Raw genomic sequence first — 21,486 nt, forward strand, 5'->3', positions numbered from 1 at the left:
AAAAAAAAAAAAAAAAAAAAAAGAAAAACCCCTCAGTCCCCAGTAAGGAAATAATGTTTGCACTATTTTTCCGTAATGCCAGCCAAGATATGCACAAGCAAGAGAAATAGAAAGCATTTGCTAAAATATTTGTAACAAATACTTATGTACAAAAAATTCACAAAAGACTAGTTCCCCCCTTGAAGCAGAGCACATGGCAGTTGACACTGGAACAGATCAAACCACTGGCTGGGATTATAAGCCACGTACTGATCCAGAGGAAGAAAGTTACATGTAGTGGAGATTTTCAGTTTGAACATTAACATTTCCAAAGTTTGGCAACATCATGTTTTAAAATTATGCAAATTATGTAAACAAGAGGTACATATTTTAAATCGATCTACATGCAAAACTCCATGTCATGCAAGGACACCAAGCACCGGGATTTCTCTCACAGACAGAGCCCATGGCGTGCAGCACTCAGTTGAAGGAACAGCGATGGCAGGCGGGTGTGCCCAAATTAAGATTCTTTCCTCTTGATTCAACCTGCCTTTTCCCACTCATGATTATAAAACCAGTTTTCTAGAAAAACTATATAGGGAAAGACTACAGTCCTACAAAGCTAACCAGAATGTCTTCTTCCAGCCAATAGTACCTTTGCAGAAAAGGGAAGGGATAATATCAAGTGGTGGAACATGGTACACTACTTTTATATCACACAAATTTATTAAGTTACCTGTTACATATGTGGGCAAATCAAGAACACCATCATGCACTCTCTATGCCTTGTGGTAAAGAAATTTAAGAGGTATAAATTTGGATATAATTTTGCTCTTCTGTGGCATATAGATTAGTAAGGTTTCTCCCATGTAAGTCATAAATAAGTATATGTGGGTGTACAGATACACACATGCACATTAAATATCACCAGTTTTAGATTAGCTGCAAGTCTTTTGAAACAGAGAAAGGAAATTTATGGTTTAAACGTTAAGTTTAATGACAATTTACCACCCATGTAATGAAACAAATAAACGGATATCCTAAGCAGTTACATGATTATTTCAGGAACTCTTTAATAAGTCATGTCCGAGATAAATCAGGATTGCCTCAGATAGCTTCTGTCCTTTACGAATAAAATCACAACAAACTGACACTTACTCAGGGACATCTAATGAATGTAATGGCTCCTAGTTATGAAGTAACAGAATGAGGTGGCCGTAAGCTCTGTGCTCTTATATGAACACAAGAGCAGCAGCACTGAGCTATACTTTCTGCTCAAGCAGAGTTGTAGTCAAAGCTGCACAGCAATGAGACACAGTCCCTGGAAATATATCACAGGTATAAATAAAGTTACAAAGTCCTTTGTTACAAAAATGTAATCAAGGTAAATAATAAGATGTTAACAAATGCTTTGTCAATCTCTCAAAAGAGAAAGAGCAGGAAAAGGAAAATAGCTGGCCTAACACCTGGCTCAAATTGTACAATCTTCAATCTATATATAAAACTGTGTGAAATAAAAGTAAGGATGTTGAATGTTCTGCTTGGCACTTTTGTACTCTTATCATTTTGTTTCTGAATCAAGTATATTAAATTAAAGCCAACCTACTACACATATAGAAAGCTACATATATCTATATATAAATATTTACATATGTATATATAGATACTTTCTTGTTATAAAAGATGAAGAAAAATAAATTAAAAAGCCAACCCCTTCCCTTTCTTCACCACATTGATATGCTCTTTTCATGCTGCTGTCCTTCAGCTTTAAAGTGCTACACTGAGTTATTGAGAGAATAAGAGTTCAATAACACTTAGTTGGCTTCATGAGGCTCATGTTGGAAAATGTGGCTTCACAGAGAAAAATACTTCCATTTAAATACACAGAGAGCATTGCTGGACGTCTTGAGCAGATCTTCAGAGATGGAGAAGAAAGCAAAAGTGTTGGGTGGTACTCTTTACAGAAGAGTCACACGTCTACCACCATCTTTTTGTGAATATCGAGGCCGCCTACAACCTGCAACAGAGAGAACAAATCAAACTTGACCAGGTTCGACGGACTCCTTTGTACTAGTCTAACCACCTTACCAAAACTTACAGCTTAAAAAACATACTACTTTAGCCATTTCCAGAAGCTGTTGTTTTTATTTATTTATTTTTATTTTTTTTGTGGTATGCGGGCCTCTCACTGTTTTGTGGCCTCTCCCGTTGCGGAGCACAGGCTCCGGACGCGCAGGCTCAGCGGCCATGGCCCACGGGCCCAGTCGCTCCGCGGCATGTGGGATCTTCCCAGATCGGGGCACGAACCCGCGTCCTCTGCATCGGCAGACGGACTCTCAACCACTGTGCCACCAGGGAAGCCCGAAGCTGTTGTTTTTAAAAACGTGCACTGCCTTTTGTTAGAACTTTCATGGCTTCTTTCTTCTAGGATAACATTTTCTTGTGTTCTAGCACTAGGGCTGGCAAATTTTTCTGTAAAGGGCTAGGCAGTAAATATTTCAAGCTCTGTAGGCCATGTATAGTTTCTCTTGAATTTTTTTCTCCCATTTTTTGTTTTTTTTTAAACACCACTTTAAAATGAAAAAACTTTTGTAGCTCAAAAACATACAAAACAGGCCACATGCAGGATTTGGCCCACTCTTTCATCTGTCGTTTCGACATGGCTTTTAGTAGTTTAATATTAAATGATAACCAGATGTTACCATAAAAACTGTCAGAAACCAAATGCAGGCTTCACTGTCAGTCTATTCTAGAATATATCAAAAAGTAACAAATGAATAATATTTTCTGCACATTACTTTCCCATGCAGTCAAATACTTGTAAAGTTGTTACAGACACCTCAGTGAATACTGACATGGCCATGTGAAGTGCAATTACCTGTATTATTATTTGGGGGATAAGTTTTATTAAGTATAACCTACATAAAGAAAGTAAACCATAAATGTTCACAGCTTGATGAATTTTCAGAGTGAACACCCAAGTAAACAGCAGGGAGGCCATCACCGGGGCTCTTCCGTGGCCCCCTTCCCGCACTGGCCACCTCCCTCCTCCCAAGCCACCACCCACCAGAGGTGGTCACCCATCATGATTTAACACCATAGCTTACTCTGGTCTGCTTTTATACATTTTATAAATGAAATCTTTTGTGTCTGGCTTGTTTCACTCAACGTTATGTTTGTGAGACTCATCCATGTTGTTGTGCATAGCTGCATCTGTATTATTTTTAAACCTTAAAAATTTTTTTTGAAAAAGAAAGCTTAAACAGCCAGCTAGTTCTACAACTTCTGTTATGAAAACAGCAGTTTGCTATCCTGCCCTCAAATTTCTTTTTACTTAGAGGCAATCATTTAGAATTCTCAGCTGATTCTCAGTATTTACCTATACGTCTCCAAATAACACCCCTATATTGCTTTTTCTCGGATTCAAAGTTTTAGGCATCATCCACTGACTTCCCACCACAGACGATGAAGATTATACTTTCACACACACCTCTCCCTTCTGTCTCCTACCACATATACTTCCCACCTCTCCCACGCTTCAAATAATTGTATCTTTTTTTTGATTAGACAGAAATTCAGCATTTTATTTATGACTATATAGAATACTACTTACAGCAGAAGAGAATTGTGTACTATAGTTACTTTTTCTTTCCTGCACATTTGTTTTGCTACAGTTAATAACTGATCTTTTTCTTTGCCAGGTGTTCTATGTATTTATCATTAATTCAACCCTAAACTTTGTTCTAAACGCACTTAAATATATTATGTAATTCTATCAATTTTACTGTCTTGAAATCACTCCCAGAGCTTTCCAACCTGCTCCAATCCAGGCCTGTCATCTATGGATCCTCCTTCACCATCATCCTAGAGATTTCCTTCTTTCACGTTGGACCTTCTGCTTTCTGGATCCCACATTGTCTTCTTTTCTTGATTTATAATCTTTTTATAGTGGGAGCACATCCTCTAGCAGTTTCCCAAAAAGGGAGGCCTTGCATACCTGAAAATGTCTTTATTTCTACCATCTAGTTTGAGTTTATTGAGAGTTCTCACTTGGAAATAACTGTCCCTCAAAATTGTGAAGGCAATGCTTCCATTGCCTTCTAGTTGCCAACTCTGCTGAGAAATTTGCCACCATTATGATTCTTGAATCTTTGTATGACACCCTTCCCCTACCCCTCTACTTTAGCTCTTTGGAAGTTTGTAGAACCATCTGTTTGTTTTAAAATTTCATGACAATGTGCCTAGGCCCCCATTATTTTTATATACTATGCTGGGTACTTAGTAAGTCCTTTTGGTCAAAGCAGCTCATTACTTTTGATTCTGACATATTTTCTTGATTCATTTTTGACATTTCCTTCCCTGCATTTTCTTTCTGGAACCCTAGCATCTGGGTGTTAGACCTCCTAGAATGTATTTCAGAGTTTAAATGTCTGAGAGCTCTTTTATATATTCTCCAATTTTTGTTTCAAAAATTCAATATATTATATCCCTGAGAATAACCATGACAGATTTTTGTTCTACTTTGAAAGTTGTTACTGGCCTTGCATAGCCTGCTTCCCCAAGCTTCTTTTTCAGGTTTGATCTCATCTCTCTAATCCATATTAGAGGCTTTCCTTGAATGTCTGGTGATCCGTGGCTCTCTGCTCCTGTGGAAAGGGCACTAGAGCCTCCACATACAAAATGGGGCTGTTGACTGTGGGCTGCGCTTGGAGTGATCGGGTAAGACCGTTTCTGGAGATCAGATTTCCCAAGGAGGGCTGTCCCACCTCTTTCCGGGAGGGTACAAGTCTAGCTGCCAGGGAATCAGGTTAGGGAAGAAGGCTGGAGGTGTCAACATGCAAATATGCTTATCTTCACTTAATTCCCCAACACACACACACACACACACACACACAGAGACAGACACACACACACACACACACACACACACACACACACACACACACACAGACACCCACACAGACACCCCCCCCGCCACACACACATACCCCTATTTCACCTTCTCCAACCTCCCACTAAAGTGCCGGAGAAGCTGAACAGAGTCAGAAGGAAATCTTGTGTTCTAATTGCTTCTTTTTATTTATTTGTTTGTTTTGTTCTTTTATTTTTTGGCCACACCCTGCAGCATGCGGGATCTTAGTTCCCCGACCAGGGATCAAACCCATGCTCCCTGCAGTGGAAGGGCAGAGTCTTAACCACTGGACCACCAGGGAAGTTGCTCTAATTGCTTCTTAAACTTTTAAGCAATTCTCCTGTTAGCCTCACCTTCACGCCCACTTTCAGTTACATTATATCACCACTTTCTGAGCCTTTCAGGGATTCCACCTTATAAACCAAGTTGCTTCTCAGCTTTCCAAGTTTCTAGCTTAGAATTTTTACTCCTGTCTGCTAAACCAATTAACAATTCAACTTTATAAGTTGCCAAATCTAGTTACTATCCTCTCTGCTATTCACTTGGTCCCTGTGGGTTTATAACCTTTTCTTTTTAACCCATTTAATTTCAGTGGAGTTTTGAGAGGGAGCAAAAGTAAATAGATGTGTTCAATCCACCAACTTTAATCCTGTCACTAATCATTTATAATATTTGTGCATGGTAAAGTATTCTGAAAATGTTAAAGTAGGTATGTAGTATGTGATCTTATTTAAAATAACTTCCTTGGGACTTCCTTGGTGGCTCAGTGGTTAAGAATCCGCCTGCCAATGCAGGGGACACAAGTTCAAGCCCTGGTCCGGAAAGATCCCACATGCCATGGAGCAATTAAACCCGTGCGTCACAACTACTGAGCCTGCGCTCTAGAGCCCATGAGCCACAACTACTGAGCCCATGCGCCTAGAACCCATGCTCCCCAACAAGAGAAGTCACTGCAATGAGAAGCCCGCGCACTACAACGAAGAGTAGACCCCGCTCGTCGCAACTAGAGAAAGCCCGTGGACAGCAATGAAGACCCAATGCAGCCATACATACATACATACATACGTACATACATAAACTGTCCTTTCTCTTTCACTGTTATAGCTTAAGAAATCAGAATAAAGAGAAATCAATGAAGCCAAAGTTAAGAGAGCTTGATAAATGTTCCAAAAAGTTGGCTTAATACACAAAACATTTTTCTTCATCCTGAACTATGCCCTCCCCAAAATACAAGTAAAGGCAATTTATCACAAAATGCTGAAAAACAAACTCAAAGCTTAGCTTACATCTTCAGTGTAAATAGTATCATTTCTATACCTAGGGATGTATTTTAATTTCCTTTCACTGGTAAGTGATTTACATGCAAGTTTTAGTTTATATTTACTAAATGCAAGTAGTCTTCACTTATATACATCCCTTCCATTAACACTCCAGTCAAGAGTTTCCCTTTTTTGTTTTGTTCCCTCAAGTCTTAGAATTAATTTCCTTCTTTCGAAAACTGGCTGCTACCTATGATGCCACTACCAGCATGGTCTCATGTCGCACACAATGTGATGTCCGTCCACGGGAGTCCTTCAGCAAGTGCTGGCAACAGTGAAGGAGGAAGGACTTCCCTGGTGGTGCAGTGGTTAAGAATCCACCTGCCAACGCAGGGGACACGGGTTCGAGTCCTGGTCCGGGAAGATCCCACATGCCGCGAAGCAACTAAGCCCATGTGCCACAACTACTCAGCCTTCGCTCTAGAGCCCATGAGGCACAACTACTGAGCCCATAGGCCACAACTACTGAAGCCCACGTGCCTAGAGCCTGCGCTCTGCAACCAGAGAAGCCACCGCAATGAGAAGCTCGCGCACCGCAACAAAGGGTAGCCCCCACTCGCCGCACCTAGAGAAAGCCCGTGCACAGCAACAAAGAGCCAACACAGCCAAAAATTAATTAATTAATTAATTTATAAGAAAACAGTGAGGGAGGAGACACAACGGAGGGACAGGACACAGAGCAGTACCACCTGGCACGGGTTCCAAATCTCAAGACTCAAGCCTATTTAACTCTCTTCCAAAACGACCTAGAGTGTTCTTTAAACTAGAGCACCACCTTACTTTTTGAAACAAAATGCAAAGATAGTACTCCCTTGAGATGCAGAAAGATTCTTAAAGGATCATGTGAACTTCTACTTAAATGCCGAAGTAGATACTTAAGTCCTTATATAACACACAAAGTAATTTGGTTTCCCTGGTGTCATCTAAGTAAAAAATGAAAAGAAGAGGAGGAAAATCTTTTATAGAAAGATTTCCCAGTCATGACTGAAATTCTTCAAAACTTTTTCTTTGTTATCTTTGCCTTTCCTTTGCATTGCTCAGTATCTCTAGCTTACAGTTAAAACTGCTTTTAACACATCAAAAAGTTAGTATCTTTGCTTTAGGGGCAGGAGTAAAGAAGAGAAGCAGTAAACTGGAAGCTAAGCCATTGCCCCAGTTTCCACCTAGAGCTAGTTGTCTAGGCCTTCCCACAACTGTAGTCCCTGCCTCTGTGGAGCCCTTGCCCCAGATTACAAGAAGTACCCATCAGTAGCTTAGAAAAATAAAATCACCTTTTTACAATGCCTAGCTGCTGAGTTTAAGACGGACAGGGACTCCATTTCTGTTGTTCTTGTGAAACCAAGCCTCTGGATTCCTAGCTGCAAGCCTCTGGATTCCTAGCTGAAACTCATGAACTCGTATTTCCCACAAAAGTATTTTCAAACAACCTAGTTGTTCATTTGGGAGGCTACCAATAATAAGTAAAAGTTACTAGTACCATTCTTGTGGCATTTTATCAATCACTGAGAATATTAATTACTGAGAATAAAATTAGTAACAATTACAATAAAGAACATTTCAAAACCTTGAATATGGGGCAATTAGGCAAAATCAAAAATAGAAACGTCTAGGGCAAAATAAAGGAATTCTCTATTAAGTGTATTAAAATGTTTTCATGAAATGTAACTAATGAATGTACTTACAGCACAGAATTCTTCAAAGGATATTCTTCCATCTCCATCCTTATCTGCATTTATTATGGTTTTGTCCACAATTTGCTGTAACTGTGTATCTTTCAGATTGTTCCCCACCATCATCTTCAGCACCTGGAAGAGTTCCCCATTGGAAATATAGCCATCTTTATCCATGTCATAGATACGGAAAGCAACTAAAAAGAGAGTAAGGAAAATCAATGGCAAAATCAAAGGCAATCACAAACGAATACTTTCAATGAGAGAGAGAACAATAAGCTGCCAAACAATTAGAATTCTACTATGAGAATAGCTCCTTCCTACACAGAGATGTCTTTAGGTGAAAATGGTTAAGAGTATATGGGCTATGGGACTTCCCTGGTGGTCCAGTGGTTAAGACTTCGCCTTCCAATGCAGGGGGTGGGTTTGATCCCTGGTCAGGGAGCTAAGATCCCACATGCCTCATGGCCAAAAAACCAAAACATAAAACAGAAGCAACACTGTAACAAATTCAATAAAGACTTTAAAAATGGTCCACATTGGGCTTCCCTGAATCTGCCTGCCAGTGCAGGAGACACGGGTTCGAGCCCTGGTCCTGGAAGATCCCACATGCCGTGGAGCAGCTAAGCCCGTGCACCACAACTACTGAGCCTGCACTCTAGAGCCCGCAAGCCACAACTACTAAGCCTGTGTTTCACAACTACTGAAGCCCGCATGCTAGAGCCTGTGCTCCACAACGAGAGAAGCCACCACAACGAGAAGCCCATGCACTGCAACAAAGAGTAGCCCCCACTCGCCACAACTAGAGAAAGCCCACGCACAGCAACGAAGACCCAATGCAGCCAAAAATTTAAAAGAAAAAAAAAGGTCTACATCGAAAAAAATCTTTAAAAAAAAAAAAAAGTATATGGGCTATGGAGTCAAGACTGCTTTGGCCAATTAGTGTAGCCTAGTGGTAAGTTATTTACCCTTCCTAAGCTTCATTTTCTGCACATATAAAATTGGGGCTAATAATAGTTCTAACCTCCCAGGTTCTTTACAATACTGAATGAGATAATATACAATCAAAGACAGCAACTATTACTATTATTTTCATTTATATCAAAAAGAGATCGTTTGCAAAGGATGTTTGCATATAGCCTGCGCCTCAGAGAACTGTTATTAAATACAACATCTCTCTAGTTAAGAGCTGAATGTTTTAAAAAGATATCAGATGTTCCCTATGATAGAAGCAGCCTACGTAAACCAAAATAGTGGACTTCTGGCTAAATAATTCTGAATACAACGAGTGTAAATGAAGTTAACCTAATCATATTAGAACATTTCTTCTCACTTTCATGCCAACATTTTATAATAACTATAAATGGAATATAATCTTTAAAATTGTGAATCACTATATTGTACACTTGTAACTTATAAAACACTGTACATCAACTATACTTCAATTAAAAAAAAAATCTCTTATCTAAGACATGTAATTCATATGGCTGTAGAAGGAAATTCTATTTTCCTTCTATACAACTAAAAGCAACAATGACACATCATTAAAAAATGCAAACTGCAAATGTCCAGAAAGGATTTTCTCCAGAATGTAAAATTTTTGTTATGTTTACTAAGGAGCTAGAATAAAAGACATCTTTTAGAATATTTGAAAAGGTTATAATGCAGTATGGGGTAGTGGTCTAAGAGGGAGAATGAACTCAGTGAAGAGAAATACTTACACCTCAACTTCTGTTCCTTATCTCCTTTGACACTGAACTGAGAGACTCCCTCAATGAACTCTGAATAAGAATAAAAAATGTTTACAAATCAGTAGTTTCCATTTTTTACAAAGAAAAACAACACATACCCACATACACACACACACACACACACAAACCCCTACATGCTCACAAAAAGATATTTTCTTGCTGCAAAAGAAAATATTACTAGCTGTGTTTAAAATTGAAAAAGCCAAATTTGAAATTTTGCAACAAACGAGGTTCTATATATATATATTTTAATCTGAACTTGGAGTTCTCTAAAGTCAAATCAATTTAAACAAATATTTACTTAAGCTACAGAGCATAACACTCAAAAACATATTCTTTAAGCTATTTAACTCTTTTTTTAAAGAATATGACAAAAGGAGGCTTTAACAAAAATTTACATTGTTTGGCAGAAAAAAAAATAATTTTGGATTTCTGGTTCCAAAATTCAGAATCATTTAAATAAACTGTTGGAAGTTTCATTAACAAATGGTCATTTTTCTTCACTGCCTGCTAAACACTAAATCATAACCAGTTTTAAAGCCCTTCACTTATAATCCAATTCCTCAAACTAAAATAACAAAATCTGTTGATTCCCTGGTGAAATGAAATGTTTATTTGCTTTAAAGTGTAGAGTCAAATGGTTAATATTAGCAAAAGCACTACTGTCTTTGTAAAATCTTAGATTAACTAAATTAATCCTTTCTATGATAATACTCATATCCTTATTACTTCAGCTTACTTTTTATTGCTGACTTAGTATTGTCTCATTCTTTTACAAAAGGTTTTTAAAATGTAGCTTCTAATATTATAAGTTTCCCTAAAGTGAGACTAATTTTCTAACAACAAAAGAAATACTAAATCTCATTTTTCAGATTACCTTAAAGGGCAATTTGATCATTTATGACCCCAAAAGTAAAAGATCTTATTAGTCCATTAAGGTTCATATATCACAGATTTTGAGGTTTTAATGTAGTCTATCTTTATAAGAAAACCAGTAATACACATTCAAGAAAAATTAAATTTTTCAGACATTTTTGTACACAGAGCTGTAAGACTATTCATAGATTATCTAACTCGTAGTTTTTAAAAAAACTACTTCCTTACCTTTAAAGTCTACTTCTCCATTCCCATCTGTGTCAAATATATCTATTACTCGCTGTACTAAGGGATTCTGTTGTAACTCAGGCAGAGACATGAACTCTTCCACACTCAAAGAACCAGAATTGTCCAAATCGAGCTTCTTAAATCTCTTTCCTAGCCTTTTAATTTCATCAGCATCAACTAAAAGCAAACAAAAAGAGGCAGCAAGATTTACCAAACGATTTTGTGATAATTATAGGAAAAAAATTCACCACTTATCCAAGAGTTTAATTTCCAATTTAAAGAGTTGCATATACAATTGACTAATTTCTTATAACAAAGAAAATATATCATAAAAATTTTTTTTGTTACCCTTTTGTTTGTCTGCACCTGCCATAACATACAACCAACTGTATGCTGAGTAAGATATTACAGGATTAACAATGCTAAGCTGATCATGGAAGTCAGGTGGTTCTTACCAGGCAGACTAAATCAATCTCTATGTACCAGGCACTCTAATTTTCACTTATCTTGTAAAATTTTAATTTAGTTTATTTCTAGCAGTTCATGGTTCAAAATTTGAACATGGTTTGAACACCGTTCAATATTCAAAGCCTCCCTCCAACATTGCCAGCTTCTTGAATATTCTTCTAAAGATATTCTTTGCAAGTATGAGCAAAGAAAACCCAGCATTTTTAGATTTTAATTCTTTAATTAAATTTTTAAGAAAAAAATTTATAAAAGTTAAATTTTTAAAGGTTACTTTCCATTTACAGTTATTACCAATATCCTAAAAATCAGGCACAGATCTTTAAAACAGATCAAACCCACCGTGGCAGCACCATTAAATAAATGCTTCAGCTCTGCACTTCGTACAAGCTAAATATAAAGAATTCCAACTGCTGGCACCAACTTTCATCAAAGATTTTTTTCTGCTACTTGGGATCATACTCCCTTAAAACAGATGAACAAGGAAAAACAAACAAACCTCACCCTTTTGACTCATCTTGTGACTCAGAGATACTGTTTTTCATACGTTTTGCCAAGCTGAAACTCATGTTATTTTTCCACTTTTTGTAAGGATACCTTTGGGAGGACTATCTTTTTTAGTAGTTGGAAGTGCCTACATATTCAATTTACATTATATTATACAAAGTATTGTAATAGTTAATCTTATAGTCATACATATATGTATTTCTCTAAAATTTAAGATATTAAAAACTTAGGGGCTTCCCTGGTGGCGCAGTGGTTGAGAATCCGCCTGCCGATGCAGGGGACGCGGGTTCGTGCCCCGGTCCGGGAAGATCCCACGTGCCGCGGAGCGGCTGGGCCCGTGAGCCATGGCCACTGAGCCTGCGTGTCTGGAGCCTGTGCTCCGCAACGGGAGAGGCCACAACAGTGAGAGGCCCGCATACCACAAAACAAACAAACAAACAAACAAAAAAACTTAGATATTTTAGTCTGAGTTTATAATATAGGTATATATTATAATAATATAGGTATTACTATGGAATGTTTACATGGAAAACAGCAAATTAAATTGTTGAGACCATACCCAGATCATTGCACCCTTGAATATACTCAGGAATAAATGTGAAATCTAGATGGTTTCCTATTTTAACAAGTGATTTCAAGAATCTTATTAATATTACCACATAAAATAATTAAGAAGTTGCTTTTAGAGAGCTCATGTTGCTACAGTAAATTTAAATAAATATTTCCAACTGGACATATTAACGCTAGAGAGTATATAATATTAATAGAGAGAGAAAGGTTGCTTATTCATTCATCATCTTCTCAGATGAAGAAACATTAACCACCTCTCTTTATTATACATATATTTTTTATCATTTAGAAAAAAAGAATCTAAGAGATTCCCAACAGTAGCAAAGAGATGCAGGCCTCTGGCTCTTCAAGCACTGTTATTACTATACATACACACCAAGCTGCTCCTCCACTGTTAGGTGATTTTGAGGTTTCTCAAAATGAAAAGGAAAAGAAATAAGCAGAATGGTAGAAAAATAAACTTTCCTCAAATTTTAGCCAATTCCCCAAATTTGTAAATTAGTAATAAGTAGCAACAAGACTACTCCTTCAGGAAATTCTTTTAATAGCCACTTTATAAATAATTTATTACCTATTAGTCCATTAACAGTTTAAAACAAAATAAAGCCAGTCTTATCAAATCCTCCTAGTGATAACAGTATCTTCAAAGAAATAACTAAATGCAATGTGGGATCCTGAATAGAATTCTGGAAAAGAAAAACTTTCCAGTGTCACAATTTCTTTTTTCACTAAAATATACAGTTTAACAGTATTGTAAGAATGTTAATTTCTTGATTTTGATAATGATAATTGCACTTTAAGTCTGTGAGATGTTAACATCAGAGGAAGCTTGGGCAAGTGATATTTGGGAACTATTATTTTTGCAACATTTTTGTTAATAGGAAAAAAATTCACCACTTATCCAAGAGTTTAATTTCCAATTTAAAGAGTTGCATATACAATTGACTAATTTCTTATAACAAAGAAAATATATCATAAAAATTTTTTTTGTTACCCTTTTGTTTGTCTGCACCTGCCATAACATACAACCAACTGTATGCTGAGTAAGATATTACAGGATTAACAATGCTAAGCTGATCATGGAAGTCAGGTGGTTCTTACCAGGCAGACTAAATCAATCTCTATGTACCAGGCACTCTAATTTTCACTTATCTTGTAAAATTTTAATTTAGTTTATTTCTAGCAGTTCATGGTTCAAAATTTGAACATGGTTTGAACACCGTTCAATATTCAAAGCCTCCCTCCAACATTGCCAGCTTCTTGAATATTCTTCTAAAGATATTCTTTGCAAGTATGAGCAAAGAAAACCCAGCATTTTTAGATTTTAATTCTTTAATTAAATTTTTAAGAAAAAAATTTATAAAAGTTAAATTTTTAAAGGTTACTTTCCATTTACAGTTATTACCAATATCCTAAAAATCAGGCACAGATCTTTAAAACAGATCAAACCCACCGTGGCAGCACCATTAAATAAATGCTTCAGCTCTGCACTTCGTACAAGCTAAATATAAAGAATTCCAACTGCTGGCACCAACTTTCATCAAAGATTTTTTTCTGCTACTTGGGATCATACTCCCTTAAAACAGATGAACAAGGAAAAACAAACAAACCTCACCCTTTTGACTCATCTTGTGACTCAGAGATACTGTTTTTCATACGTTTTGCCAAGCTGAAACTCATGTTATTTTTCCACTTTTTGTAAGGATACCTTTGGGAGGACTATCTTTTTTAGTAGTTGGAAGTGCCTACATATTCAATTTACATTATATTATACAAAGTATTGTAATAGTTAATCTTATAGTCATACATATATGTATTTCTCTAAAATTTAAGATATTAAAAACTTAGGGGCTTCCCTGGTGGCGCAGTGGTTGAGAATCCGCCTGCCGATGCAGGGGACGCGGGTTCGTGCCCCGGTCCGGGAAGATCCCACGTGCCGCGGAGCGGCTGGGCCCGTGAGCCATGGCCACTGAGCCTGCGTGTCTGGAGCCTGTGCTCCGCAACGGGAGAGGCCACAACAGTGAGAGGCCCGCATACCACAAAACAAACAAACAAACAAACAAAAAAACTTAGATATTTTAGTCTGAGTTTATAATATAGGTATATATTATAATAATATAGGTATTACTATGGAATGTTTACATGGAAAACAGCAAATTAAATTGTTGAGACCATACCCAGATCATTGCACCCTTGAATATACTCAGGAATAAATGTGAAATCTAGATGGTTTCCTATTTTAACAAGTGATTTCAAGAATCTTATTAATATTACCACATAAAATAATTAAGAAGTTGCTTTTAGAGAGCTCATGTTGCTACAGTAAATTTAAATAAATATTTCCAACTGGACATATTAACGCTAGAGAGTATATAATATTAATAGAGAGAGAAAGGTTGCTTATTCATTCATCATCTTCTCAGATGAAGAAACATTAACCACCTCTCTTTATTATACATATATTTTTTATCATTTAGAAAAAAAGAATCTAAGAGATTCCCAACAGTAGCAAAGAGATGCAGGCCTCTGGCTCTTCAAGCACTGTTATTACTATACATACACACCAAGCTGCTCCTCCACTGTTAGGTGATTTTGAGGTTTCTCAAAATGAAAAGGAAAAGAAATAAGCAGAATGGTAGAAAAATAAACTTTCCTCAAATTTTAGCCAATTCCCCAAATTTGTAAATTAGTAATAAGTAGCAACAAGACTACTCCTTCAGGAAATTCTTTTAATAGCCACTTTATAAATAATTTATTACCTATTAGTCCATTAACAGTTTAAAACAAAATAAAGCCAGTCTTATCAAATCCTCCTAGTGATAACAGTATCTTCAAAGAAATAACTAAATGCAATGTGGGATCCTGAATAGAATTCTGGAAAAGAAAAACTTTCCAGTGTCACAATTTCTTTTTTCACTAAAATATACAGTTTAACAGTATTGTAAGAATGTTAATTTCTTGATTTTGATAATGATAATTGCACTTTAAGTCTGTGAGATGTTAACATCAGAGGAAGCTTGGGCAAGTGATATTTGGGAACTATTATTTTTGCAACATTTTTGTTAATTTTTCCTTAAGCCTCCGCCTATTTGTAACAACTCTTAATTTTTTCCTTGTGTTTCATGACTTTGAAACTTCTGATCCAGTATTTTGTAAAATATCCCTCAGAGTGAGTTGCTGATGTTTTTTCATGATTAGAATGCTTTGGGGCAAGAATACCATAGAAATGACATGTCCTTCTCAGTGCGTCCTTATCAAGGGGTTCATGATGTCAACATGTCTTTTCACTAGTGATGCTAATTTTGATCACTTGGCCAAGGTGGTTTCTGCCAGATTTCTCCACTATAAATCTACTATCTTTCCCTCTGTATTAAAAAAATATTGGGGGGGAATACTCTGAGACTATTCAAATATCCTACTTTCTCCTCAAACTCTGATCTAATTTGAGCATCATCTAGATAGGTCTTGTTTGCAAAATTTTATTACTGTGGTATTGCCTAACAATGATTTTCTTTTTCCCTCATTATTAACTGGACTGTTCCTGTCAAAAAACAAAACAAAACAAACATGTCCCCTTTCCCTATTTGTTTCTTTATTCAATTATTTGTATCAGCATGGATTCATGGGTACTTATTTTATCCTATGGGTTAAAATCCAATGTCATTACCTGTTAACCAAATTATTCCAGCTTTCTTCTTTAGGTACTACCTCAAGCTGGCTCCTGTGTGACTTTTCAACAATCCCCAATTTGAGCATTTCCTTATTTTCTGGCACCATAAAATGTTCCATTCTCATCCTGACTATGTATTTCTAAGAAGATATGCCCCAATCTCATTTGTATGGCAGGATATTTAGAACTATACTATAGAATGAAAACTATAGATCCCTAATAAGGGATCTTAGAGGTACTGTGGAAAGAGCCCTCAGATATGATAAAATTACCTATGGAGAAACATGTGGGGTTTTTTTAAAATTTATTTTTATTTCTGGCTGCGTTGGGTCTTCGTTGCTGCACGTGTGGGCTTTCTCTAGTTGCGGCGAGCGGGGGCTACTCTTGTTGTGGTGCGCAGGCTTCCCATTGCAGTGGCTTCTCCTGTTGCGAAGCACAGGCTCTAGGTGCGCGGGCTTCAGCATTTGTGGCTCGCGGGCTCCAGAGCGCAAGCTCAGTAGTTGTGGCGCACGGGCTTAGCTGCTGCACGGCATGTGGGATCTTCCCGGACCAGGGCTCGAACCTGTGTCCCCTGCATTGGCAGGCGGATTCTTAACCACTGTGCCACCAGAAGCCCCGAGAAACATGTATTGAATAACCTTGTAAAGACTACCACAAGAATAAAGTCTTATAGTGTTGTCAATAGAAGCTATTGGGTAGTTTTTCAACATAAAGATTAATTTAAAAGTTTTAAAGTCTTCTGTAAAATTCATCTTCTACGAAAGTAATGACTGTATTTCCAATGTTATCCCAAATAAGAAATCAAAACCACCAGGGGGCGCAGATAAAACCTTCATAAGCAGCTCCAAAAAACTGCCTAATTTTATAACAACCTTGTGATTAGACTAGCAGTCTAATATTTATATTCTGCACAGAATACTTTAACAGAACAAAGCAAAGAAAGCTCCCTATTAATACTGAAAGAGAATCAAAAAGCCATATTATGAAAAATGGACATTTGTGCTGTGTCTTTTCCTTAAAAATGAAAAATTTTCATCCACTTTAAAAGGTCTAGGTTCTAGAGGTATATATCAATTTTCTAATGCAAGAGGCAACACATGCTTTTGGTGTTTCTAGATTAAAATTATTACACACTTAAAAAATTATTAATTATCAAATATACAAGAGCTACACATCAGCACCAACAAAAGAATTATCAAGTTGTAATCAAAATGCTAAAAAGAAATTTTAAACCAACTTTGGGAAATAACTGATATTCCAAAAACGCACTATTAAATATATAGTTCTACAGGTTTTGACAAACGTACACAACTACGTAAGCAGCACTGCAATCAAGACAAAAGAAGCACATTTCTATCATCCCAAAATGTTTCCTCAGGTCCTTTCCAGTCAATCACAAACACACCGCACCCCTTCCCCACCACAACCCTAGGCAACCACTGTTCTGCTTTCTGTAACTAAATTCTGTCTAGAATTTCACATAAATGGGATCATAGATACGTACTCGTGTCCATCTTCCTTTTCTCATTAAGTTTTTGATATTAATCCAAGTTGTTTCATATGTCAGTAGGTTCTTCCTTTTTATGGCACAGTAGTATATATATAGTCCACTGTATGGATATACTACAATCAGTTTATGCATTCATCTGTTAACAAACATTCCTATTGTTTCCTGTTTGGGACTATTAGGAATAAAGATTCTAAGCATATTATACTTATACTTAAGTCTTTTTGTAAACAAATGTTTTCCTGGAATTGCTGGGTCATAGGGTAAGCATACATTTGACTTTCAGAAACTGTTAAAAAGTTTTCTAAAGTGGTGTACCATTTTACACTCCCACTGGCAATACCTGAGAATTCCAGGAGCTATACACCTCCTTGCCAACTCGTGAAACTGGGAGTCTTTCTAACTTTAGCCACTCTGCTGGGTGGCAGCAGTATGCGATTATAGTTTTAACCTGCATTCCTCTGAGGATTAATTATCTTGAGCATCTTTTTCATGTGATTATTAGCAGCTGATATATCTTCATTTAAGTGACTTCAAATATTTTACCCTTTTAAAAGGTGGGCTGTCTTTAAAAAGTTGTGTGATTCTCTCTTTATACTGATTGGTGCAAGTCCTTTGTCAGGGGTAGGCACATCAAGTATCTTCTCCCAGCTTATAAGCTGCCTTTAAGGAGCAAAAACCTTCAATTTTGATGAAACCCATTTTTTTCTTTTATGATTCATGTTTTACAAATAAACTAAAAATCCTTGCCTATGCTGGTCGTGAAGATTTTTTCTCTGATGTTTTCTTCTAGAAGTTCCATAGTTGTGGCTTTTATGTTTAAATTTATGACCCATGTTTTTTGTACATAGTAAGGGTAAACTTTTATTCCAGCTATTTTGTTCAAAAGGCTCCCCTTACAATGGTATCTTTGATGTTTTTGTCAAAAATCAATTAACTGTATAAAGTAACATGTTGTACACCTTAAATTTACACAATGTTACATGTCAAATATCCAATTAAAAAAATTTTTTTAAATCAATCAATGGACTGCCCTGGTGGCGCAGCAGTTAAGAATCCGCCTGCCAATGCAGGGGAAACGGGTTCAAGCCCTGGTCCAGGAAGATCCCACATGCTGTGGAGGAACTAAGTCCGTGCGCCATAGCTACTGAGCCTGCGCTCTAGAGCCTGTGTGCCACAGCTACTGAAGCCCAGGCGCCTAGAGCCCATGCTCCACAACAAGAGAAGCCACAGCAATGAGAAGCCTGTGCACCGCAACGAAGAGTAGCCCACGCTCACAACGAAGACCCAATGCAGCCAAAAATAAATAAATAATTAATTTAAAAAAATTTTTTAAGTATACCTGAATAAAAGACTAGAGTTATTTTTTTTAAAAATCAATCGAATACACACACATGGGTTTACACTCTCTACTCTGTTCCACTGATTTATTTATCTTATGCCAATACCACAGTTTTATGTTTTAGTCTTTAAATCAGGGAACACTCCTCACACTTTGTTGTTCTCTTTCAAAGCTGTGCCAGCTCTTCTAAGACCTGGGTTTTCCCATATAGAATTAACAATTATTTGGTAATTTTTATTAAAACCCTGCTGAAAATGATTGGGATTGTCTTGAATCTACAGATCAATCTGAGTAGAACTGATACCTTAACAGTATCAAAGTCTTCCAATCTATGAATATGGTACCTCCCTCCATTTACTTAGGTCTTTTTAAGTTTCTCTCAGTGATGTTTCATAGTTCGGTGTATAGATCTTACATATATTTGGTTAAATTTACACTTGAATATCTCAATGTTTTTATTCTATTATAAATGGTATTTTTGTCAATTTCATTTTTTTCAATTGTTCACTGCTGTTATAGAGAGATTCCACTGCTTTTTGTATATTGATTGCCCTTGTATCCTACAATCTTGCTAATAAGTTCACTTCTTATTTCTAGGAACAGGATTTACTACATACACAACCATGTCATCTGAGAATAAAGACAACTTTACTCCTTCCTTTCCAATCTGAATGTATTACATTTCTTCTACTGGACTTAATGTACTGGCTAGAACTTCCAGTACAGTTTTGACTACAATTGGTCAGAGTGAAAACTACTTTTTTCCCCATAGAAAGCATTCAGTCTTTCATCATTAAATAAGCATGATGTTAGCTATAGGTTTTTGGTAGGTGCCCTTTATCAGGTTGATATAGTTCCCCTTCTATTCCTAATTTGCCAAAACTATTTATCATGAATGGCTACTGAACTCGGTCAAACAAATGCTTTGCTACAACTACTGAGATGTTTTTTCTCTTTTATTACGTCAATATAGTGAATTACATTAATTGATATTTCTAGATAAAATCATACTCCTGGGATAAACTCCACTTGACCATGCTTTATTGTCCTTTTTACATATTGCTGGATTTGACTTATAAATATTTAAGGATTTTTACAAATATGTTCAAGGTGAATACTAGTCTAGAGTTTTCTATAATGTCTTTGGTATTGCTATCGGTATAACGCTAGCTTCTATTTTCTGAAGGATTCTTTATTTTTTTCCATTAAATGTTTGCTAGAATTTACCAGTAAAGCCATGTGGGCCCTGGAGTTTTCTTTGTGGGAAAGAATTCAATTTCATTAATAGATATAATGCTATTAAGATTTTCTATTTCCTTTTGTGTCAGTTTTAGGAACAGGCATACCTTGAAGATATCGCAGGCTTGGTTCTAGACCACTGCAAAATAGCAAGTTACATGAATTTTTTGGTTTCCCAATGCGCATAAAAGTTATGTTTATGCTATATTGTAGTCTATTACGTATGTAACAGCATTGTCTAAAAAAATGTATGTATCTTAATTTAAAGGTAAATTAAATTATGCTAAATTTAATTAATAAATTATGCTAAAAATGCTAACCATCATCTGAGCCTTCAGCAAGTCGTAACAGAAACATCAAAGATCACTGATCACAGATCACCATAACAAATATGATAACAACAGTGAAAAAGTTTGAAATATCGCGAGAATTACCAAAATGTGACAGACGCAAAGTGAGTGCGTCTGGAACAATGGTATCAATACACTTGCTTTATACAGGGTTGCCACAAACCTCCAGTTTGTTTAAAAATTTTTAAAAAGCCAAAAAAACAAAAAACAGTATCTGTGAAGCACGATAAAGTGAAGTACAATGAAAAGAGGTCTGCCTGTATTCGTTTTTTCAAGGAATTTGTCTTGTTTCATCCAACGTGTAGAACTTATTGGAATAAAACTGTTTATAAAATTCCCTAGTTATTCTTTTAACATCTGTAGGATCTGTAAGTGATTTCAGTTGTTTCGTTACTAACATTGTTAACTGTGTTTTTTTACTTTCTTCTAGAATGCTCCTTCAAAATGTGAATGCTATGTACCACTAACTTCCTCCTACCTTATGTAAAAGATACAGTCAAAAATGATTCACCACCTCAAAACTCACAAAGGCAAATGAATATTGTCTAAAGATGTCACAAAAGAAGCTACACACCTAATCCTAAAAATACATTCTTAGAATTGTCTTCAAAGCTCACCGAGTTTCAGAAGAAAATCTGTAATAGAAAAGCCATGTAACGTAAAAAGTTGGAAGAAACCTTAGAGATGAAAAACTCCAGAGGAGGATAAAGACCCAGAGAGTTAAGTAAGTTGCTCAGTCTGTAAAGCTTGATGGCAAAAGCTGGGTGACGGGATTTCTTGAAATACTTTCCGACGGGATTTCTTGAAATACTTTCCGAAGTAATTTCTTTCCTTGTTAGTTACATCAGAAGAGTTAACATAGAAGGTTAGGCTAAGAGATACTAAACACTGTTGTTCCTCAACCTGCACTCTTGGGCCAAGTATGGAGAAAAGAGAATAATAAGAATATTTCCACTTCAGGTAGATAAAAATCAAACAACATATTTTTAAGATGTTCTCTTACTGGTATACTACTGGTTTTCCTGCTGAAGGTGTTTGTATTGCTGTTGTTCTTCTCCTTTTGGTTTATTTACATTGTGGTTCAAAGGAGAATATGCAATA

The 21,486-nt window shown here is 36.5% G+C and overlaps 1 protein-coding gene across 1 annotated transcript in view; it reads right to left on the minus strand.

Moving 5' to 3' along the window:
* Nucleotides 1-21,486, minus strand: part of PPP3R1 (protein phosphatase 3 regulatory subunit B, alpha) — a 66,021-nt gene continuing 44,535 nt past the window's right edge. Inside the window, exons 3-6 of the mRNA XM_024133557.3 lie at nucleotides 10,736-10,912; nucleotides 9,602-9,661; nucleotides 7,893-8,077; nucleotides 1-1,996 (exon numbers count right to left, since the gene is read on the minus strand). Of these exons, the coding sequence (XP_023989325.1) occupies nucleotides 1,949-1,996; nucleotides 7,893-8,077; nucleotides 9,602-9,661; nucleotides 10,736-10,912 (470 nt within the window). The 3' untranslated portion in view covers nucleotides 1-1,948. The remainder of the gene's footprint in view (nucleotides 1,997-7,892; nucleotides 8,078-9,601; nucleotides 9,662-10,735; nucleotides 10,913-21,486) is intronic.

The sequence above is a fragment of the Physeter macrocephalus genome, chromosome 12, assembly GCF_002837175.3.
Source record: "Physeter macrocephalus isolate SW-GA chromosome 12, ASM283717v5, whole genome shotgun sequence".
Lineage (NCBI taxonomy): Eukaryota > Metazoa > Chordata > Mammalia > Artiodactyla > Physeteridae > Physeter > Physeter macrocephalus.